This window comes from Colletes gigas, unplaced genomic scaffold (assembly GCF_013123115.1).
Source record: "Colletes gigas isolate AHSC1104 unplaced genomic scaffold, ASM1312311v1 Colletes_gigas_Sc00012, whole genome shotgun sequence".
Classification (NCBI taxonomy): domain Eukaryota; kingdom Metazoa; phylum Arthropoda; class Insecta; order Hymenoptera; family Colletidae; genus Colletes; species Colletes gigas.
Genome location: NW_025106641.1, coordinates 9,322,000 through 9,344,673, shown reverse-complemented (window position 1 = coordinate 9,344,673; position 22,674 = coordinate 9,322,000). Strand labels below are relative to the sequence as shown.

The following is a 22,674-nucleotide window of genomic DNA, read 5'->3' as shown; positions in this document are numbered from 1 at the left end:
AGAAAAGAGTTCTGTTTATTGTTTAAAATGTATTACTTATAAATTCTATTCGTGTTCAAATGCCTATTAGCACAAAGGCAGTAATGGCGCAATTGAAATTTAAAGGCAAAAACAACACATCCATTTACATTCAGGAACATAAAATATAAACATATCCCAACAAGCAATAAGTCAGGTGCATTATCATTACAAGTTCTGGTATTAATCTTCTGTTGTGTCATAAATTAATACAAACTAATAAATAAATAAAAAAATTATAGTTACGAAATAAATACAATATTTCAATAGGTGCATATATTAACTTTTCAATGAGTTGCTTCTCTGGAAAGTTCTTGCATCTCTCTTATAGTAGCTCCATAGCCTCACTGTTCCGTCACTTCACGTCGATACGGTGACCATGCAAAGCACCAAATTGGAGTGTAAACAACATAGAAGCAAAGTAATAAAAAAAAGTTAAATTAAATCTTCATATTCACCAGACACAAATTTATGATTATCGCAACAATATTATTTCCTACTATAAATTCATTCGAATAAACATAAATTTTTTTACATACAATACAGTTACGATTGCAATCACACTATTACTGGCCAAATTTTACTACAAAATCACGCGAGTACTTTCAAAAAGCAATATTTCATACACACAGCTTTGGTAGAAATGAACAACAGTTGAGTAGGAAAAGTAGATATTGTCATAAAAGTCTAGGACTGATGCTATTTTAAAAAGAAATCTGCATACTAATCTAGTATGTTATATTAGTAAACAAAAATGATAATGGAAAAAGTTAAAATTAAAAATGGATTAATTTTTGAACTATAAAAAAATGTATACATTCAACATAAAATTACAGAAATAAAAAGTACATTTTCGATCGTTGTTATTATGCCCGCGTAAGTTTAGTAATCGCATGTTGTATAATATTTAAAGCATAAGTAACAGGACAAAAGTTACTTATTATTTCGTGGCTTATATTGCCTTCTCCATTATATTAGAGGACAATTTTGCAAGTAAGATATTAGGAATAGTTAAATGTATAAATATAGTTTTTAAACAAATTTTCGAATCTACAAAAGTTGCTTAGATCGGAAAGCTGGATATCGAATAGAGAAAAGGTCGAGTAATCGAAATAATGTTGACCGTTTTCACCAACATTTATCGATTAAATAGTTTAAAACATTTCCCATTACAATTATGGCAGGTTTTTATGATAGACATGTCCACACACTTTTCGATAACAACAAAGTGTGTTTCGACAAGCATGCGCATTACCACATCAACAACCTATAAATGCAAAACAATAATAAGCAGCAATATAGAAAAATAAGTTAAAGGGATACTGTGGAAATAGACATGGATAATGAGGAATCGGGGATACGCCACAGCTTCACCTCTCCAGAGCTGCAATCAACATTCAAGATGTTATTCTATCCAAGAAAATAATTACAAACACTGAACCCAAGCACACGTAATCAAATGTTCGGTATCAGGGAATATTTACATATTTTCAAGTTATGAAAGTTCAAGTATGCTTTGGATCAGTTCATAAATAATAATATAAAGAAATATACTTACTTGCTCGCGGTAAAAACATGCTGTTGATTAGTTATTACAGCATTAATTGCGGAGCCATGTGCTCGAACTTCTCCTATTGGAGCACATTCCCCTCCTTGTTCCTTTGGTACAGACCATGCTTTCAAAACTCCTCCTCGACATCCAGACACCATAACGGATCCACTATTGATCATGCACAAACCCAAAATCCAATCCTTATGTGCATTATTCAGCGACTGGACTAATTCCATCTTACTCAGGTCCCATCTTTTGATGCACATGTCTCTTGAGCCTATAATATAAACAACTTAAACTGTAAAATTCTTTTCTAAAGAAATTACACTGTCTCACAAATAAAAACCTAATGATATTTGGAATATTGCAGAACTAATCAATAGTTTGTAATCAAAGATAAAAATTTGATCTGGGTAATATTTACCAGAAAATAATGTCGAATCACAAGTAGTTAAACATTGAACTCCATCGTAATGGGGCGGCGCTAAACTGACGGACTGTCCTGATGTGTTTGGTTCGACGAGCGATATCAAATGATCTTTGCTGCCTGCTATTACTCTACCATCATCTGCGACAGCCAGGCACATTACCGCTGCTGTATGCGGTGTGCTTAATTTTCCAATGTACGTCAACTTGCGAAGATCCCATACTCTGACTTTATCGCTGGACGCAGTGTATAACTCTTGCTCGTCCATGCTCAGTACTAGATCGTTGATAGTTGTCTCGCCGACAGGAACTTGAAGCATCCTAGACGGAGTCGATAACGCAATTGGTCCGCTTTGGGCCTGCCCAGATGAGAATAAAGTTTTCACGCAACTATTGCCTATTCTCAAGTCCCAAACCTTTACGTAGGCTGCAGAAACGCTGAACAATAAATTCTGCACTTGCGAGTATTTCACTGCTACTACGTTATTGGGATGGCCGCTTAACGTAAGATTTTCAATTCCTGTTCTTAGATCCCATACTTTCACAGTTCGATCTAAAAAAATATTGCATGCAATCAAGCCCTATCACAGGATAGACCAGTCGGACCATTTGGCCCCGGACCTTACGCTTACAGAGGTCTCAAATTTGCATAAAAAAATAAATAACCTCTCTCGATCTTTGAAAGACCTCCTACATAACGAAACAATCGACCTGTGTAACTAGTTCAAAGCCGGGATTCGCGTTCAAGTATTAATATTGATTATTTTACGATTTGTACCTTTTGAACCACTGAACAGTAAGTCTGCAGTCGCACATATAGTCAGAACGGCTTTACTGTGACCCTCTGCTACGTGAGAACATTGCAAAACGGCTCTTGGTGGCGTCTGAAATGTGTTACGCGTGTTGTAAGCATCCAACATATTTCTTGGTTCGCATTACTTTTACCTTGCCTTGATATTGAGAAATGATTCCTTTCATAGGCTGAGGATCTGTTGACGCTGGTTGCCTACTCGCAGTCAACCTGGAGAAAACGTTTTCTTCTCGACTGTTGAAACGTCGATACGTGGTTGGCGATCCAGGAGGCGATGACACATCTGTATGTGCTACCTGTTCCCTAGTTGAGGTTTGTTATGTTAGCGTGTTAGTTAGCCGGGTTCTTGTCAGTCCTAATCCAGGCTAAGTTATGTTGGTTTCAGACACAACCATGGATCATGCAAGTGCATTGCGAAACAGAGTTACAATTGATATAAATTTCATTAGTAACAACACTGTTCAATTGTAAGTATATTAATTTTTGTAACATTAAATTTTTTATACGTATATGCAAACATGTTTTCTGCTTCAAGTATATTGCAATTAATACATTAATATAAAAGAGCATTGAATGTTAATATTCAAAAATTAAACAATTTAGTAACTGATACACGAAACAATTAATTGTAAAAAGGCATGTTACACTATATTATATAAGGTAATAAAATAATTTTTATAGAAAAACAATGATCCACTGAAGGACCTTCCCAGAAGTATTGTCATAGGACAGTGCACGTTTAATGTTTGTGCTTTTATTTATTAACTGACATGTATACAAAGTAACTGCTTACATATATACAAATTTATGGTCTTTGCACAAAGCGACATGTTTCGTACAAATAGAAATTTTCGTATCGTTTATACATATTTATATTGCAAAGGCATCGAAATATATATAAATATAATACATTATATAAGTTGTACTATGTTAAAACAAGCTTATCGAAATACCTGTAATAATAATTGTATAGAATGTGTTATTATCAGCAACTTGCCCGAAAATTAAAAAATTTTGAATTAGATTTTAAACGCGACAAACAACTTTATACATATTATATCTTCCTTCCTAATGTAACAGTTCGTGTAAGTTAGTAATCTTAACAATTCGTTAACTTAAACAAAACCTAATGGCTTATGTTTTCTTTGCGTAATTTCATTAAATAAAAAGATATATTAATTTTCTTATTATCTTCTGAAGCATCAACAATAGATTCTTTGTATTGTAGTGTTTGCGATAGAAAATTTGTATCACGCTAATTTACCTCTTTTTGGCTGTGATTCGAGAGATTATTTTTGACGAAGGCACCAATTAATGGACTTGTTTGAAATGATGCAGATCTTTTTCTCAAGAAAAAAATCTAGCCAATAGTGCATAGAATAGAGCATCAAGACAAAGATACAGAAAGAATATAAAAATAAGGATGTGCTGTAGGATTATCACTCACATGGAGCCTCCACCAGGATGCAGTGGTCGTCGCAGTGGCCTTGGTGATGTGCTATCGCGTCGACTTAAGGTCGGAGATCCACCGCTTATATTACCATATTGACTTCTCGTCAATACCAATCCCCTAACAAGCATACGTTTATTCAGAATAGTCGAATAGAATATTATCTTTATTTAAAACATATAGTAAGTATTATATATACACATTCCTTAAAAATTGACACGTACTTTAAACTACCTGGCGCGCTGGGTACCCTTGTAAGTGGATGGTTATGATTTTGTCCTTGCTCCTCTGTCTTTAAATTATCTGAATTGGGTTGTACCCCGTAAAGAAGTTCCTGAGGTTGCGTTGTTCTTCGCCTTACTTTATTATTACGCTGTCTTTCCTCTCCAATTATAACTTGGCTATAAGTTTCACTAATATTTCAAGTTAAACAGAAAATTAACATAAAACATATTTTACATCGAAAAAGAAAAATGTTAGTCGACTTACTTGTCTGGCGATGAGCTCCTCGAACTTGGAGGACTATAATTCAATGTATTGTGATGATTGTTTGTAAGAGACAAGAGATCCCTGTCTCGTAATACGTGCTCTAGTAATTGATGCTGTACGTCGCTTTCTTGTGCCACTTGGTTCAACCGAGATTCCATATCCCTAACTTCGATTTGCTTTTGAGCGGCTACGCAGCTCTGTTCCACGGTAAATGCCAACATTCTTTGCAACAAGTACTGAGCTTCGTCCACAGTTCGAATTGTTGATACCAGAGCTTCAACACCTGGTTCACCCTCTGCATCTCCGTCGCCCATTTCAACCATATCGCGTTGACATTCGGCAATGCTATCCTGTAGAAAAGAATTTGAAAAAACACATCGGAAATATATCCGCGAACCATAGATTGAGGAACACTTGGTTAACGTAAGAAAAAAGACATACCTGTAAATAACTAATTTTGCTTTTCACATTATCAATTTCTTCATCGACATCAGTCGTATCTCCCCTCGAATTTGTTACAGCGTTCCTGTGTTTTTGAAGCTTCTCGAGTTCTCTGCCTAATTCCTCACGTTCTTGAAGAAGTCTTTCCATTTCTCTCTCCGTTTCCGCAGCTGCTTGCTTGGCCAATGCCTGTTTCGCAATAGTCCTTTCAAATGTGTGCCATCGTTGTTTCAATGCTTTTGGATTTGCCGATTTAGGCGGCGCTCTACCCGCAACTTTTTGACTTAGGCCTCTGTCACGTTTTCTTAGCGCTGTAACCTCTTCCTGTTTGCGCCTAAGGACTACTTCTTTCATCCTTTTATCAGCCTCCAACGTTCTGATCATGTTCGCATTTTTTCTACTTTCCTTACGTAATTGTGCTATCTCCCTGTTGCGTCTTAGTTCGTTTTCTTTGTGTCTCTGAGCTTCCTCTCGCATTTTATTCAAAAGCTTCACCTTTGCTCTTTTCATCTCTGCCAGTTCGTTCCGAAGTCCTCTTAATCTGTTCTCATTCTGCGATTGATTCTTGAGCAATCTTGCGTGTTCTTTTTTCGCGGACTGCAAAAGTCGCATTTCTTTTTGCATAGCAGAAAGTTTCTTCTCGTATTCATCGCGCAGCTTCTTCACTTTTTCTGTCGGCGGTGTCGGCTGCTGTTGCAAAGAATGCAATACTTTGTCCCTTTCTTCCTGGGTGTCCTTAATGCGAGCTTGCAATTGAGCAAGTTTATCCTCGTAGTGCTGTTTCATAGTTTGTAATCGTCGCTGAGAAAATTCTAGCTCCTGTATTAATCGTTGTTTTACATCAATGTCTGACGTTAAAGCTTCTAATTCTCGACCCATAGCTGCTTCTTCTTCGTCTTCTTCTATAAAAGATTACACGTGATAATTATACTAATATAGTCCACTTTTAAGTATCGCAAATACTCCTTTGTTAATAGATATTGAAGACAAGGACAGGTATATCTAAAGGGTGATTCTAGACGCCAAAATGACTCTAAAGTCAAGAATATAACACACAGCAACTATCATTCATTAAATATACTTCTGGTGGCAGGATCTCGAGAAAAATCGTAGGAGGGTAGAAAGAAAAGGAAAGGAGAGGGAAAGTGTTTCGTCCGGGGCCTGCTTAGTGGACTCATCACTAAGGCTTTCTAGCAGGCCCTGCCTTAGAGGACTGAACATTGGGAAGTTGGTCGAGGAGTGTATATATAGCAACGGAGGGGTTGGTCGAACTTGTGAGAGTGCTCGCCCTCTAGCGGCGAGCATGGGAGGTGACGCCACACTTCTTACTCATCCCCAATTGAAAATTACCTTTTCTATCAGAATCATCATCCGAATCATCTTCACTTGCAGTGTCTTGGCCAACTTCTGTATCATCGCCTTCTCCTTCGTCTCCGGTTTTGCTGGCAGTATTTGTACCATATGCTTGTTGCTCCTTCAATGCAGTTAATGCGTCCATTTCCTTCTGTAATTCTTTTTTGGCATCATTTAATACTGATGTAGAATCACTCTGAAATATATATCCAGAGTCACCATAAGGATTTGCTGCATTAACCTGTGTAAGTTAAAATTACAATGAGTTTATTTTACGTCAACGATAAACTTCAGTCTATGAATTTCCATATACCTGCATCTGTCGTTTCTTAAGCTGCTGATACATAGCCTCAGCCTCTAAAAGACGAGCCCTTAGTTCCTCTATCTCTTGAACGTATCCTTGTACTAAACTCGTTACTTCGCCATTTCCACCAGTTGATGACATCCACTGACCAGCAGCTTTTTCTGCCAGCAGAAGAACATTTTTTGCTGTCAATGCTTCAACTGTTTCTGAAAGAGCTTTAACTCTAGTACGAAGACTTTGCAATTCACTATTTAACATCTGATTCTCGTGCCAAGCATCGTTTACCCCATCTTCGCCAACAACTCTCTTGCCTAAAGTAACAAATAGTAAATTGAATTAATTGTTTTATGCAAACTCTACGAACCACAATAACCAATTTTCCATGTTAATTTATATTCCATCTATTCACCTTGTCTATATTCCATTAATTCTAACTGAAGTTGTTGTATCTCTCTTCGAAGAGAAGCTATTGTCCTTGAACTCTTGTCCTGGTTAATTGTAACTTTGTTCTTTATATTTCTTGCTCTGTTTGCATACTTTAGAGTACTTAGAGTTTCCATAAAGTCTCTATCACTTGGTGATACACAGGCTATCATAACAGTCTGACTATTTCCTAGAAAAGTTAATTAAATATAACAGAATATGTGCTTGAAAAATAATTGAAACCACGATTGGTAATTACATGTCTCATTTTCAAGAATATAGTACTACATTACCTCCCAGTGAGTCTTGAAGTAGCCTAGTCAATTTTGAATCTCTATATGGAACATGTAAAGCTTTCTTTGTTTTGTCACCAAGCGCTGAAATTACATTACCTAAGGCCAACTATAAACGCGAAAAAATGAATACTTTAATGCTAGTTACTATTTTTGCAATTTACTTATGGGACAATTAAAATCTTACCAATCCACAATTTATAGATATTCCTTCTTTTGCTCTATCTCCTGTAGCGCCAGTTCTCTTTAATCTTTCTGAACCAGCTAGATCCACAAAATGGAATTTAGCAGTTAAAGTTTCAAATTCGCTCGCCGGTTCTGTGCCACTTGTATCAATATCAGCATCTGGATCTTCAACTTTTATGCATTTTTGCTGTCTTATGTACAATGTGAATATCGCGTGTGATCTCGACGACTGAGTATTCATTTGGGTGGATCCAGTTGTGCGCGACAGTGCTCCTAATCGTAAATATTCTAACGCTTGTTCCGGACTAACTACGATTCGTGGTTCGACGCCAGCTAAATGGATGTTGCCCGCGGTATCTTCGTGAATACGAGCACCACCTCTTGGTCCACCTGGTTCCAATAGATCCTTCAAATCCTCGTTATACAGTTCCAAAAATTGTGCAGTGACCTGTTATGATATATATATATATGCAAATTATAAAGTTAACTTTGCATCTAAGATACATTTTATCTCATGAAATATTAAATTTCACATTCATATAGAATAGTTTATCTTACTAAGGTAACATAATACACAGATAAGGTAAATGCAGATAGCAAGCAGTAATAGAAATATTAGATTCCTGAGAGCAAAGATGAACAAAATATAGTTTATATAGTGTTTGAGTACAAACAACAAAAGCATTTAATATTATTCAAATTAAATCTTTTATCAAATGTTACACACTTTAAATTCTGGAGGCATTTGTGCACGTTCTCTAGCATGTTGCTGTTTCTCTGCAATTCCATTGAAAAGGTGCATGATAGCTCTAGGAATGATTCCAATTACAGTTTCATCAACTTCCACATCAAAACCGGTACCCATAGTGTAAGTTTTGCCAGAACCAGTCTGACCATAGGCAAGTACAGTTGCATTGTATCCATCTAGAGCTCCTTCCACCAAATGTGCAACACACGTGTCATAAATTGTGCATTGTCCAATAGCAGTATCAAAAACGTAATCATAAGTGAAGGCCTTATCTGGTCCAAGAAAGACCTGGGGTTCTCCTGGAGGTACTTGGGTACAAATTCTACACATGTCGATTACTTCACGTGCAACTTGAGGCCTTATTCTGCAATTAACAATGAAGAATTATAACAATTGCAACTAAAAGGTTTTAAAAACAAAATATTTATAATTAAAATTTTTCAAATATTTTTTTGAAAATTTATTTCTCCAATGTTATTAATTTTATATGCTACGGTGTAATTAATATATATTATAATTATTAAATTATACTGTATTTTTTAAACATAATATTTTCATCGATTGAAAGAATAAACATTTCTGTAAATTCGATCCGTTGTTATTTACTATGCACGAAGTACGATCGATCGGTATACCTATGTGCAAGCGTATTATATCATTGTTACGTCGAAAGTATTACAAGAGTTGGCAGTATCATGGGTATCAGCTGTTTTCTCGTGTCATTCATGGAAAACACGCGCGTGTAAGCGAAACGTTGAAAAGATCGAGAATACGATAAAGATAAACAAAACCAAGAATAAACATATACAAAAGAAACATAAACAAACGTAAATTTAATAGATTATATGAAAACAAAGGGAATGCGGTGGGAGATAAAAAATTCATTCATCGGATATCGAGATATGCGTTCGTTATACAACCAGTAATAAAACCTACGCACTTGACTCTTTAAAAGGAGATATTATGTGATTAAAATTTGCAACGCGGTACTGCGTAGAAAAAACGTACCGATGACATTGTAACAGCGAAATAACTCGATACTGAAATCAATATTAAACATTAAAATGCGAGTATGTACCTACATAAAACCCGTGCAACTAGAAATCGAACGAAAAAATAAAGGTACTTTAATACCGTTTACTTTTTAAACAAAAAATATGAAGAATTAAACAGATAATTCAATTTTGATATTTCGAAATTATAGTGTGCCATCATCGTTTTAAATAATTTTCTAACAGATACAATTTGCAACCTGTGTAATTGTTTTCTATAATCGTCGAAAGAATTCCACGATCCTTTCGAAATACGAAACGGCCCACATAATGGAATTTTCTAAAATCGTGAAAGTGTAACACGAGCCGATACATTTCGCAATTCCAATCATTGAGCTTGCAATAACAGTTTTTAGAATCAGAAAAACAAGACATTAGATAAGATACACCGAACAAACGTGTCCTCGTGTATACATAGTGTATGTAAATCATGGGGAAATTTCCAAAAAATAATGGTACTGTTAAAAACTGAACTTCGACGCTTTGAATTCGAACGTTGTTACGCGGGAATCTTTAGATTATTATTAATCGTGTATTGCCAGCGTTAAAAGCTGTCACCGCGTAAGAAGTTTTAGTTTGCGGCAATGAAGTATAACCGACGGAAGACCGTCTACGGTCCTTCAAAATCATTTTAACGATTCTTTATTTTATATATCCGCCGTACTTACCGTACAGCAACGCGTACACTCGTGTCATCGGCCATCGCAACGTCGTATATTGTGCAACGCCTTGAGAAGTGACAGCGACAGAACTTCAACGGAAATATCGCCGAGAAACTGGTGCGATTAGGCCGTAACTATTAGGCGACGACTATAATTTCTCGATACGCGAATATTCTGAATGCGCACGCGTTGCTATATGCGGTGGCCGCGAAAAATCCGCATTTTTCGTTGTGAACGCGCGCACAGGCGACCGTGAAATCCACTCAAACATCTCTCATAACGAAAAGAAAATCGCTATCCTAGTCGCGTCGGCCCAAGGACTACACAGATCTTGGACTGGAATCATACGTGACGGACATCTTTGGTTCTTTATGGTATAAAGCGGCTGTCGAGCATCATCTGTCGACTGTTTCGAGAACTGTAAGGACATGATCGATTAACGATTGCCGACCATTCTTTTTGAACGCGTCTTTTCGATTGTTGATAAACTGCTAAAAGTTTAGCCACAACCGAAGTATAGGATAAATATTATAAACAATGTTTTTTATTGACATTTAATTTCATGAGATTTAGTGTCGCACGAACTGAAGTAAAAAGTCAGTTCGTTGAAAAAACGGTTGTTCGGGGAAATACACTCAACTACCAAAATCGGTAATGTTAGCAAATGTATAGGACAGACGAGGTATACGTGGTATAGGAACGTAACAAATTTCAGAAATGCGACAACAGCTGGAATGTGGAATACTTTAAAAAGTTGCTAGCGTATATAGGAATTAAAATATCCTTTACTGCATTACGGAATGTAAGACAATCGTTACATGATCGATTTCGAAACTGTTATGATGTATTATACATGGTCGTCACTTTGAGCGTTTTCTGTAACTAAAGTTTGATTGCAATTATAACATAACATGTTAAAATAGCAAGAAGCTTCATAAAATACTTTTGAATTAATAAAAAGAAAAAAGAATTGAGATTCGTTATTCTTTTTATAACAAATTAGGCGAATTTATTGCACAACTAAAATATGCAAGATATTCAACAGCTGTTGAATCATTATTGTAAATTTATTTGATTCATAAAAATAAATGCATCAGATCAAAGGAAACCAAATCTAATTGTTGCCTTAATTTCTTTTCTTGTTGCATATTATCAAACCATCTTGATACATGTACATATTGAGCTTTTTCTTGGTAAGTTAATTGTCGCTGCAACAAAAAACAGGTCAAAAAGATTAGATTGATCCATGGAATGTACTAAGGATTCCTCTGCTCCACTTATTATACTGTGTTCGTTTTTATTACCATTATTGAGTGAAGAGCATAATACAGTGTGATGTCAGCAATGGTTTTCTTTGTGCCAGTTAAATATGTGTTGTCTTTCAGTGCAGTATTTAATTCCTACAAGAATATACTACTTAGTTAACTGACACAATATACACTTACTATAATACCATTTATGTAACTTACTTTTTACCATATAGTTATATAAATAGATTAAAATTACCTGCAAAACTCTTTTCCCGTTAGAAGGTATATCAGCATAATTGACACAAACGACGGTATATTCGAGCCATTGGCGTGTCAAGGCTTCTGTTTCTTTATTACTACCAAGTATATCAGAGCACTTTGAATTCTTAATTAACGATTGAATTATGGTGCTAAAGCCCTCGATTTTTTGATTCGTTGTTTGTTCCGTACTAATGATTACCTGAAGAAATGATACAAAAAACACACATGTCAATTACATATCATCTCAAACATGATTTATTCTCACAGAAATTTGTTTTTTACATTTTCGTTCATTTCCAGGTGCACTGGCGAAACATCCAAATAATTTGAAATCCTTTCTAGGCATTGAATATTACACAAAGTCATTGTTCCAAATTTCATACACTCTTTGTGTACTTCACTATTCTTGGATCGGTCGGTGAATAACTTTTAGGTTATATTTGAAAAGAGCGCGACATTTGATCCGCCTATACGACAGTCTTATTACGACTCTAAGAATACGTAATACAAATTGTTCTAACACTTTATTCAAGGTAAACTTTTGTATGGCGTGTAACGTAATTATAATGATGCAATACAACAAATACTTTCAACATCGGCTACAGGTTTATTTCAAATATATAATTTATTGTAACATGTGTATAAAATTTGTGAGCTGGAGATAATAGAATGGCGCAATATTTTTTTGTAATTTTGTAGAGCCAAGATTACAAAAATTTTTGACTTAGTTTCAATAACTCGACTAAGTCTTTTATCTCATGAGATAGTTTATATTAAACCAGGATCATAAAAATATATTTTGATAAATTACATTAAAATACATGACAAAATAACATAGAAGTCTAGTAAATTATTTTTGTTTCTATCACGCTCTAATAGGAATGAGCAATCAGCTGACAACTAATTATGCTGATTAATTTTCTATCTTTTAATGATCCCACAGTTTGGCATTTTGTTATTAAACTTATTTTATGCTAGTGTTATCTTTTTCTTGCTGCATTATATATATTCAAGGATAACTTTCTATAATTTAATACTTTCTTTGAGATTTCGGTGGATATTTTGATGATTTTCAAGAAATCTTAAACATTATACATTTTAGCAATAGAAATCAGATATACTGAATGCAGCAAAAAGAAAATGTTGTAATAACATACAATTATAATTTGTTTCGTGAATCAGTTATAGCTATAGTATCATGTTATTATTATGTCAATTGATCTACCTAAAGAATGATATATATGTACATAGATACATTCGGCAATAAATCGTAGTATTGCAGGAATTTTATCATAGAATTCAATATTTTGTTAAAGGTAGATATGTTTAAATTAATTTACATAATGTTTTATGCATGTATATGTATCAAACACATATTTACGTTTCTAAAAAAATTTTGTAAGTACATACAGTAAATCTCCTACTTATGTAATTAATTCGTTTCAAAGCTTTCCGCATAAGTCGAATTATATAAATGCGATGTATTGCAGGGAAAAAGAAAGACGCGATACCACAAGTAAAATTAATGTGACTAGTGTTAATTAATATTTACTTTGTTGCAGGTCTTGCAATGTTATCTAAGACAACTCACAATTCTTGCTAGGACTAATTTTCTTTCTCTCTATAATACACTTGCTATTTGAACTTAATTTCAAAAGTTAATGATTACAAATCTATATGTACTCTTTTATAAGAAATAAAACTGAAAATAAGAAAATTTTATTTAATTTACATATAAATACGTACAAAATACATATAGAGACATAAGTGCAGGCACAACGGCATATATATGAATCCGTGTAACTTGAGAACTGACTGTACATATAAAATAATTTGTATATAGTAAAAGTTGAAGTTTAAAATTAGATTTGTTATACATGATAATCGTGAAATAAATTTCACTTGTCTGTTGTTAAAAAATCACTTCAGTTGTATTCATAAAGTAATATCGTGAGTCGCATGCTTTCTTTTAAGGATGAAGACAACTTCATACAATTCGGTACATAAATTGTTAAAATTGACAAGTCATATGCAATTAAATGCAGGTACTATTTTACGAGACGTTCATTTAATATTTACCTAATTAATAAAGTCTTTTTTCATATGAGAAAAGACTATGAACATTTCCTTCTTGTTGGGCTGAATATGTTCTTCTTTCAAATTTGAGTTCTCCACTGTACATCATGGATCTCAAAGCAGAAATAGATCTAGCTCCAATATCTTGACACCCATGTTTAATACCACATTGCAAATATGGTAAAAATTTTAATACAGTTCCTTTGTCAACTATCGAACCACTGACACCTTGAGCTACTTTCAGTTTGTCCATTTCATTATGAAAGTATCGATCCATTGCAGAACCTTGTGCATCTTTCCTATTCATGGCTTCCAAAGAACCCATCCCTCTGTACTTCTTAAGGCGTACACCGTCGCTAAAAAAATACTCGCCCGGTGCTTCTGAAGTGCCAGCCAACAAAGATCCCATCATGACCGTACTGGCACCCAAACTCAAAGCTTTAATAATATGTCCAATGGACTGAATACCACCATCGGCTATCACAGGCACACCAAATCGTTTTGCATATTCTGAAACTTTATACACAGCGGTTGCTTGGGGTCTTCCCACAGCCATCACTTCTTGAGTAATACAAATAGAGCCAGAGCCCATTCCAACGCGCAAAGCATCAGCACCAGCTTCTATAAGATTTTTAGCTTGCAAAGTTGTTACAACATTTCCTGCAATTACTTCTAATTCTGGATATTCTGCTTTAATGTATTTGATTATATCAACTTGATATTTAGAGTTGCCCTGAGACGAGTCCAGTACAATAACATCAACACCAGCTGCAGCAAGAAGTTGCAGTCTTTGCTTATCTACATTACGTGTGCCAATAGCTGCACCGACTAACAACTGTTTATTATCATCTTTGCTGGCACTTGGATAGCTACGATTTTTTTTCAAATCTGTTCTTGCCATTAAAGACACTAATTCTCCTTTATCATTAACAATAGGAAGTTTTCCTTTCTTAGAATTTTCGAGAATTGTATTGGCTTCTTGCAATGTTACACCAGCAGTTGCTGTGATTAAACTATCTAATTTTGTCATTATTGATTCCAACTTTGTATGCTGTTGATTTACTGAACAGTCCATAAAGTCAATATCTCTGGATGTAACAATACCTAATAATTTACCCCCAACTTTTCCTGTGTCTGTGATAGGGACACCACAGAAACCATGCTCAGCCTTTACATTTAATACATCGCTTAATGTATGATTGGGTGACAAAACCACTGGGTCTCTAATGAATCCATGCTTATATTTCTTTACCTAAAAACACAAAAATAAATATCTTTTATCAATTGCAGGTATATTGAATTTCAATTAATGACTATTTAACACTATTTACTTTGAAACATGTATCTATCATTTGTAAACAATTTTATTGATCCCTGCAATACATTTTACCTATGCTTCCAGTATTTTATTAATATCTTGCAAGTGTCAGATTTATACACATAATTAAAATTATATATTTTATATGTAATATGAGTGAGACAAAAAGAAGTATAACAAATAGTTGATTTATTGTTTATCTCCAGTTTAGAGAAAAACTATTAGAATTTTGAAACAAGCTGAGTGATCAAGACAATAATCACCTCCAAAAGATCGAAAAATTAGCAAACAAAAGATAGAGAATGTACCAAAATATTTATTTTTATAGAAATAAAAAAATTAGCTATATCCGAGAATTATTAATTTACTTTTTATATTATGATTATCATGTTATTTTATACAATAAACACTACATTTCAAATTATTTTATTTCCTGCTGTTTTATTATAGTCACAACTTTGGTTTCTCTAGATCGATTATCCGAAAAACCGATTATCAGAGGGAACTTGTTTTTCAAATAATTCGAATACTATTCACAAATATGATTCTCATTTTCTCCGATACGCATGTACAGATATACAAGCGTGAATGAGATTAAAATAAATAATTCATTAAAAAAATAGGAATTTCCTGCCAAAGTACATATTCTCTAATGAGATGTTGTTTATCGACAAGTTAACTATTTGCACTTGATCATTGTTTAGTCACACACCTTATGTTTTAATGTTACTACACGACTGTATTTTATTACGAAAATGAATAAAAATCGCGCGCAAAGTATAATAAAACCTATATTTGTATTGCACGCGTATTGAAATGAGGAAGTGTTTCACGGAACCGTCGCGAACGCACGAAAATTGCGCGGTTGTTACCGGAGGAACGGAGATAATTTGAATCGAAAGCAATATACCTTATGCACTTCACTGGCTTGATATTCGGGTGTACAATTATGGTGTATTATACCGATTCCGCCGCAAAGGGCCATGGCAATAGCCATGTCGGATTCCGTAACTGTGTCCATGGGAGATGATACAAGTGGTGCCTTGAGTAATATTCTCTTCGTCAACGGTGAAATTAAATCAACTTCGTCGGCGGTAAAATCGATGTAACCCGGTAAAATGATGAAATCATTATACGTGAGACCGTCGCCGTTAGAAAATAATTGTGTTGCCGAAAGTCCGTCATCCGGTAGCGATACATCTGCCGGTTTTGTACTGCCGATCACATAGTCTGCCATGGCTTATTCGTCAGATGTAACGATTATTCGAGCCCTTTTCCTATGATACTGCCCTAATTGTATTTAATAACGCGACTAGTGTACAAAAAAATAGCTGATCACGTTCTTTCAGCTCTAGTGTTGCGAACAGAAGTCTCCCGTCAACACCCGATCTGTGATCACCAGGCGAAATGACCGAAATCATCATGCGCACAATGCCTTTATAGCTGCGGGTAAGTCACGTTTCCCCATTCTTCCACTGGTGGCACTACCATCGTTGACGACATGGCATTGCATAGAATTCACCACTAGAGGGCCTCGATCGACAATTGATTTTCGCAAGTGGTCAAATAGTACAAAGTTTTTGGTCAAGTACGGTAATCTGTAAATTTATAGATGTGAAATTTGTGATGTAAATGAAAATTTGTATGAAAAGAATAGGATTTACTTGAAACTCCGGGACATTTGGCATGTAAAGATATCACTTTTTGAAAAATTTGATACTATTTAGAACTTGCGAGAATTGACTGTTATTCGTAGATCACCTAGTGGAGAGTTTCGAAAGTGTGTAACACCGATATGTTACGGAAATTATCGAATATAACAAATATTTAATTTGAAAATTTGTTACATCTGTGTACAGGATACGGCACATCATTGGGACGGATTAGATATCTCGAATTTGGTAAGGAATACGACTTTATTTTCTTACATTTGTTATAAGCCTAACTATATAAGTTATATAGTTAATTTATTAAAGGTGTTCGTTTTTCATAACGGAATTACCTAATGTGGTCACTCTTTGTTTGAACAATGTAGATTAATTGCTTTTTCAAACTTGCATAAAGTATTGACTTACAATATGGCGATAAAACGATCGAATCTTTTAACAAAATTAACGTTTTGGCAAAAATTAAAAATACTGATGTTTAAACGTTGAACTTTAATGTTTTTTTATACAGAATGTTTAGAAAAATTCATACGAGTAATAAGTAACATGTAATTCCTTTAAAAAAAAGTGTGTTTGCATTTTTCGGATGCATCGTTGTACTTACGAGAAAAAGATTACTTACGATATGATTAATATTTTGTTAGCCAAACCTTAATTAAAAAATAACAGCAAATTCAATGCGAAACACTGTTATATCAGATTAAGTTAGCAAATTGATAGCGAATTCATAAGCGGCATCGCAACAGATGATATGCTAACAGGTGGCAAATTGGCGGCAAAAATCTGGCATTATCTGTCGTGGTGTCGTAATGTTAAATCTACCGCTGCAATCTTGTTGAATTTCCGACAGTTATTAGCGGCAAGTGTTCAGCGATAAAATATGTAATAGCAAATATTGGATTGTATATAAAAATTTAAATACGACCTTTATAGAAATTTCCAAGGTCATAAAGCATTTCATTGGATTTTTAATATTTAGATAAATAATCGTATCTAGACCTTTAATCTGAACATACTGTCCATAAATTAACTTATTTCTCTCTAATAACAACCAAATTAATAATTTCCAATGATAAAGAATCTTTGAATAAAATTTTAATTGTAAACACATGTATACAAAATGGGAGTATACACATGCAGAATCAATTACAAAAATACTTATCTGATACAAAACAAATATGAATTAATAGACAAAGAATAAACCATAGTAAAATAATTTTAAGTTTGTACACTGTATGCAGATCATCATTAATTTATGCAATATTGTTGCATTTCTTACATGCATGCTAGAAATCATACAAAATTATATAAAATTTAATATGATTAGTGTGGTTCATTGAAAATGTACATACATATATCATGACTTTGTCTGTAATCTTACTGGATAGAAAAAAATTTGTTTTACACCATTGAAAATACCACCAAATGCTTCTTGAAATGATGACAATACATAATCCACAATAAATTCCAGATAATTCAAATTCTCATAATTATCATATTCTTCATGATAAAAATATTCATACAACATTGGTAGAAATATTACTAAAATGTACATCATACCACCAAAAAAAACTAAAAATGATGTAAAGTAATTATCATGTATAATATATTAATGGAACATAGTAAAGAACAAAAATTTTAAACCATTAATTAGACCAGGTACTCACTAATAGATTTAAGTTCCAAAAATTGTTTGTCTTTCTCTTTATTTCTTTTATATCTCATTATATTATGCATAGGTTCACCATCAGTAAAATTTAAAGCCATATTGTTTGCATTAGTATTTTGAATATCAGCCATGGGGGCTGACAATGATTTTATATTTTCATTGTAATGTAATTGGTCTGTTTCCACAATATTTGACTGGTGATTTGAATCCCTGTACAATCATAACATTATAATGCAATTATTTGTTTTTGAAAGTGGCTGAAATAAACGTTTCCTTTTTTTAGAACAAGTAATATTCTTTATATTACTTACAATGCTTTATTAATCATACTAGAAAGAGTTGAGCATTGCTGCAATGTTTTCAGTTCTGGATTTTGTAATTCTTTATCATATGTTTCATCTGCATTTTCCTTTTTACCTTCTTGTGTATCTATTGCCAGCTGACAGAGGTATTGTTGCTCTATGCTGTCTGTATTTTCTATTTTGTGTCTTAATTTGTTATAATACTCCCAATAACTTTTATTTAATAATTCTTGGGTTTTAGGAGAAATACCTTTTGGACTTTCAATTGTATCAATTGTATTTGATCTGGGAGAAATTTCACACTTGCACTTATTATTCTTTAAGCCCGATTTTGATAGATTCCTAATCACTTTATGACATAAATGTATATCCCCATCATGTTGTAAATGATTTTGCTCAATAAAATTTAAATTACTTTCAGTTTGGGTATTTCCATTCTTTTCATGTATAGGTAACTTAACATTAGAATGATGACCAATCCTTTTTGTCTTGTGATTATGAAATTTATGAATAGTCATTTGACTACATTTATTATGTTGACAATTCGGCCACACTAAAGTATAATCAGAATCTACCAATGCAGAATGAGAATTTTTTTGAAAATAAGATCTTGCTTTCCTAGAAAATTTTGCTGATGCCTTTTTTTGTTTGTATGCAATATGTGGTTCAGAATTTCTGCCAAGCTTCTTAGTGCATTCATCTTTTGTGCAAGGTAGATTTTGTTCAGATTTATTTTTAGTTTTTACTTCATGGGGAGCTGTTTTCTCTTCCTGATATGGCTGATTTTGATCACTAATAATTATATTTGATCGAGGATATTTATCATTTTCATTTGATATAACATTTTCTTGATCATAGTTGTCTATGTTGATCCTGTTAGTTTTTACAGTGGATCTATTCGCTTCATTACATTCTTTCTTTTGAATATTTCTTCGTGGAATAAATTCAGAATCTGTTGTTTCTTCACCACTGGTATTGTATACAGTTTTCTTTGCCTTTAAATGTTGAAAAACATTATTGTGCATATTTCTTTTAATCGTACTTGGAATATAGTACTCAGAATCACTAGATTCTTGTTGTTTCTGTTGAGTTTGTGTACTCTCCAATTTTTCAGGTATATTTGCATTCACTGAGATTTTGGTAATTGAACTACTGTCATTTGGGTTTAAACAGTTTTCTCTATTTTTATCAGATATAGTACTTTGTACTTTTAAACTGTTGTTCTTTTCAGTGTCATATATATTTTTCTCTTCATTAATTTTCATTTCACCATCTAGAATAATATATTATATGAAACAAATGGAAATTAAAATTAACTGAAAATATATTTCTCAGGATAATTATTATCATTACCAAGAGATTTATTGATATTTTGCATTTGATTTAGAGTTACTTGTGTGATTTGTTTCAAAGATTCTGTATTAGGAGAATTCACGCATTGTTCTGCTTCTTTCATTATAAATGCAGTGTCAGATTGTTTTCTATGTTCTGAATTACTTGAACATTGCTGGATAACATTATTTGTTCCTATAGTAGGTATTTGCATTGGTATATTTTGATAAGTAAGAACTGGAACTTGTAGATTATAACATTGTTTTAGATATTCTTGAGGCAAAGGGATTGTATCAACATGTATTGCATTTAAAGGATGGGATTGAAGTTTTTTGTCCAATACAAAAAACAACTGTCCATTATTTTCCTAAATATATTAAAATAATAAGGGAATACATTATGTTAATTGTTGTATTTCTAATACAAGATTATGATTATATAACATGAGGATATGTACTTGTACTGGCAAAGGAGTTATATTCACTTGTGTATCTACATCATTCATTGTTGATTTTGGTATGTAATTATAACAACTTGTGTTCTTCACACATTTATCCATTTCTTTAATTTTATTGTTGTCAATATCTTCGATATTATTACCCAGAGATTTTGATGTAGTACTATTTGCACTATTTTTTTGCTCTAAAATTGGTTCTTGATTGTTATTAACATTATTGTTTCCTTTAGAATTCTGAATGCAGTTATTCTTTTTTTCATATAATTCATAATTATGTAGAGTCTGTGATGATAAATCCTTATAAAATTAAAACATATAAGATATCGTTACATTCAATATTGTTGACTAAGTTTTTAAGATTTGTGTTTCAAATATATTATATTTACTGGTCTTGTATTGATCTTCTCCATTCTCCTTGTTCCATGAGGCTTTTCTGTTTCTTGCATTTTTATTTGTTGCCTGTATTGAAATATTAATTTCAAGTATTAACATAATTGAATACAAATAATAATGATATATAATATATTATTTTCTATTAAAAGTAATGTGTACAAATTAATATCTTGCTCAGGTATTGACTTCGCTATCTCTTCATTGTGTAAAGATTCTGTGAAACTAGTAAGGTCAGATCCATTTGCTTTCTTCTCTACTGTATCAATTGATGTTACTTGATTCCTTTTGATATTCGTTACTCTACTCAAAAATACATAATTAACTTTTTAAGTTGGTGATTTTTTTATTTGTGTTAAAAAGAAAGAAGATACTTTTTAAAACGAGGATCAATGTAACCAGGCAGTCTTTTTAAAGTGTGCATACTTGAAGTAATTCTTTGGCAATTAAAAGAAGAATATGCACTGTCCTTGGTTATTGTTGATTTAGAAGATCTGAATTTTAAAATATATTAAATTTATTATCGATATAACTTATGTAAAAGTTTAGGAAATGTAAAACCAATACTTACTGATTTAGTGGTGTTTGTACTATAGTGTGACTCTTTTCTGGTGTTCCAGTTAAAGTGTCTATGCATGAAAGTTTAATGCCATTATTAATATCATCAGCTAATTTTCGTTGCGGTATTTTTGGCCAGGAAGGATCAGCTGGTATTCTAAAATTGTTTAGGATTAATGAAAACAAATCTTACATGAGTTTTGGACATTTATCTTAAAAACGTACCGCAATGATCCTGTATTGTATTTTTGTGGAATTGGTGTTAAGTTTTCACTGTTTACTGAAATCATATGCATTATTTGCACCTTATATTATTATTGAACAAAAATGTGTTAAATTAATTGTACCTTTTATATTCAACTGCAGAGCATCTGTTTTATCTTGATATGCCATGTTGAAGCAGTCACACATTTCAAAACTTTCTATCTTTTTTTAATACATTTGTAAACATCATTCCCGGACTAATAATCTAAATTATTAATATTAAAAAAAATACAAAAACTGTATAGGTTTAACGTTAATTTCATGTTTCACAAAGTAATAGTTTTATACTTCAAGTGGAACTATTCTTGTTTTCCTGAAGTCAGATGTTCTATCCATGCATAGCTAAAATAATTTACCTCTTCGAACAAATAAATTTTTTATTTTTTACTAAGCATCAATAATCTCCTGTACAAAAAAATCTAAGATAGTACGGTAATCAGTCATTTTCTTTTATTAATGACATGTATTTATATAATATGTATATAATTATAATCTTAATTTTTAAATATTGTATGTACAATAAATATACAACTGTAGTAGATGCAGGAACAGTTAACTATGATCTACATCAGTATCTTATATCTTGATTTATGTTACACTAAATTGAAATATATTTGCGCACCATAATAATTATATCACAATATCAAGCTAACATTATTATATTTATATAGTGATTTTTTTAATTATTTTATTTGCAAAATATCATGATAAAATTTCACTTAACAAATGTAACTTTTTTATTGTGTATGTGTATACATATTGTATATGTGCAAGGTTTTAATGAGTATAAATATTATAAACATGTAGCACATGTCTAAGATTTTTCCTTTTTATTATAATGTTATAAAAAAAATTGTGCGCATTGTCAGTTAAAACCGAATTATTAATATTTGATCAATAAATCATATAATAATATAATAAA

At 32.8% G+C, this 22,674-nt stretch overlaps 4 protein-coding genes across 5 annotated transcripts; all 4 read right to left on the bottom strand.

The window, feature by feature from the left end:
• Positions 1 to 189: 189 nt before the first annotated feature.
• LOC122399152 (kinesin-like protein KIF21A) lies at positions 190 to 10,587 on the bottom strand. Of its 2 annotated transcripts, none has more exons than XM_043399592.1 (16): positions 10,215 to 10,587; positions 8,474 to 8,858; positions 7,748 to 8,194; positions 7,561 to 7,669; positions 7,254 to 7,457; positions 6,854 to 7,155; positions 6,538 to 6,781; positions 5,188 to 6,089; positions 4,747 to 5,096; positions 4,482 to 4,670; positions 4,255 to 4,377; positions 2,942 to 3,110; positions 2,775 to 2,880; positions 1,995 to 2,549; positions 1,577 to 1,847; positions 190 to 376 (listed from the first exon to the last, which is right to left on the bottom strand). In XM_043399592.1, the coding sequence occupies exons 1-16, from the start codon at positions 10,247 to 10,249 to the stop codon at positions 298 to 300; spliced, it is 4,470 nt and encodes a 1,489-aa protein (XP_043255527.1). In that variant the 5' UTR covers positions 10,250 to 10,587; the 3' UTR covers positions 190 to 297. The 2 variants fall into 2 exon arrangements, with proteins under 2 accessions (XP_043255527.1, XP_043255529.1); XM_043399594.1 differs by having other exon boundaries at positions 6,538 to 6,736.
• A 697-nt stretch (positions 10,588 to 11,284) lies between these two features.
• Positions 11,285 to 12,085, bottom strand: LOC122398964 (eukaryotic translation elongation factor 1 epsilon-1). The gene is made up of 4 exons (XM_043399234.1): positions 12,002 to 12,085; positions 11,715 to 11,918; positions 11,513 to 11,608; positions 11,285 to 11,416 (listed from the first exon to the last, which is right to left on the bottom strand). The coding sequence occupies exons 1-4, from the start codon at positions 12,083 to 12,085 to the stop codon at positions 11,285 to 11,287; spliced, it is 516 nt and encodes a 171-aa protein (XP_043255169.1).
• LOC122399153 (inosine-5'-monophosphate dehydrogenase) lies at positions 11,783 to 16,537 on the bottom strand. The gene is made up of 3 exons (XM_043399595.1): positions 16,024 to 16,537; positions 12,002 to 15,047; positions 11,783 to 11,918 (listed from the first exon to the last, which is right to left on the bottom strand). Exons 1-2 carry the CDS (start codon positions 16,348 to 16,350, stop codon positions 13,803 to 13,805), a joined length of 1,572 nt encoding a protein of 523 aa, XP_043255530.1. The 5' UTR covers positions 16,351 to 16,537; the 3' UTR covers positions 11,783 to 11,918; positions 12,002 to 13,802.
• A 1,496-nt stretch (positions 16,538 to 18,033) lies between these two features.
• LOC122398962 (homeobox protein 2-like) lies at positions 18,034 to 21,899 on the bottom strand. Its single transcript, XM_043399232.1, has 12 exons — positions 21,836 to 21,899; positions 21,714 to 21,768; positions 21,502 to 21,645; positions 21,305 to 21,424; positions 21,093 to 21,236; positions 20,927 to 20,999; positions 20,541 to 20,822; positions 20,105 to 20,450; positions 18,761 to 20,000; positions 18,448 to 18,659; positions 18,162 to 18,352; positions 18,034 to 18,066 (listed from the first exon to the last, which is right to left on the bottom strand). Exons 1-12 carry the CDS (start codon positions 21,897 to 21,899, stop codon positions 18,034 to 18,036), a joined length of 2,904 nt encoding a protein of 967 aa, XP_043255167.1.
• Between the last annotated feature and the right edge of the window lie 775 nt (positions 21,900 to 22,674).

Bases quoted from the DNA above. Each gene is read 5' to 3' on its own strand.
- LOC122399153 (XM_043399595.1), bottom strand. From the start codon at position 16,350: ATGGCAGACTATGTGATCGGCAGTACAAAACCGGCAGATGTATCGCTA. The intron at 15,048-16,023 runs GTATATTGCTTT...TTGTGTTTTTAG, and splicing joins AAGCCAGTGAAGTGCATAAG to GTAAAGAAATATAAGCATGG.
- LOC122398962 (XM_043399232.1), bottom strand. From the start codon at position 21,899: ATGTGTGACTGCTTCAACATGGCATATCAAGATAAAACAGATGCTCTG. The intron at 21,646-21,713 runs GTACGTTTTTAA...AAACAATTTTAG, and splicing joins TACAATACAGGATCATTGCG to AATACCAGCTGATCCTTCCT. The intron at 21,000-21,092 runs GTACACATTACT...ATTTCAATACAG, and splicing joins CCTGAGCAAGATATTAATTT to GCAACAAATAAAAATGCAAG.
- LOC122398964 (XM_043399234.1), bottom strand. From the start codon at position 12,085: ATGACTTTGTGTAATATTCAATGCCTAGAAAGGATTTCAAATTATTTG. The intron at 11,609-11,714 runs GTAATTTTAATC...ATATTCTTGTAG, and splicing joins ACGGGAAAAGAGTTTTGCAG to GAATTAAATACTGCACTGAA. The intron at 11,417-11,512 runs GTAATAAAAACG...TTTTTGTTGCAG, and splicing joins ATGCTCTTCACTCAATAATG to CGACAATTAACTTACCAAGA.
- LOC122399152 (XM_043399592.1), bottom strand. From the start codon at position 10,249: ATGGCCGATGACACGAGTGTACGCGTTGCTGTACG. The intron at 7,156-7,253 runs GTGAATAGATGG...TTGTTACTTTAG, and splicing joins ATTAATGGAATATAGACAAG to GCAAGAGAGTTGTTGGCGAA. The intron at 2,881-2,941 runs GTAAAAGTAATG...AACACATTTCAG, and splicing joins TTTCTCAATATCAAGGCAAG to ACGCCACCAAGAGCCGTTTT.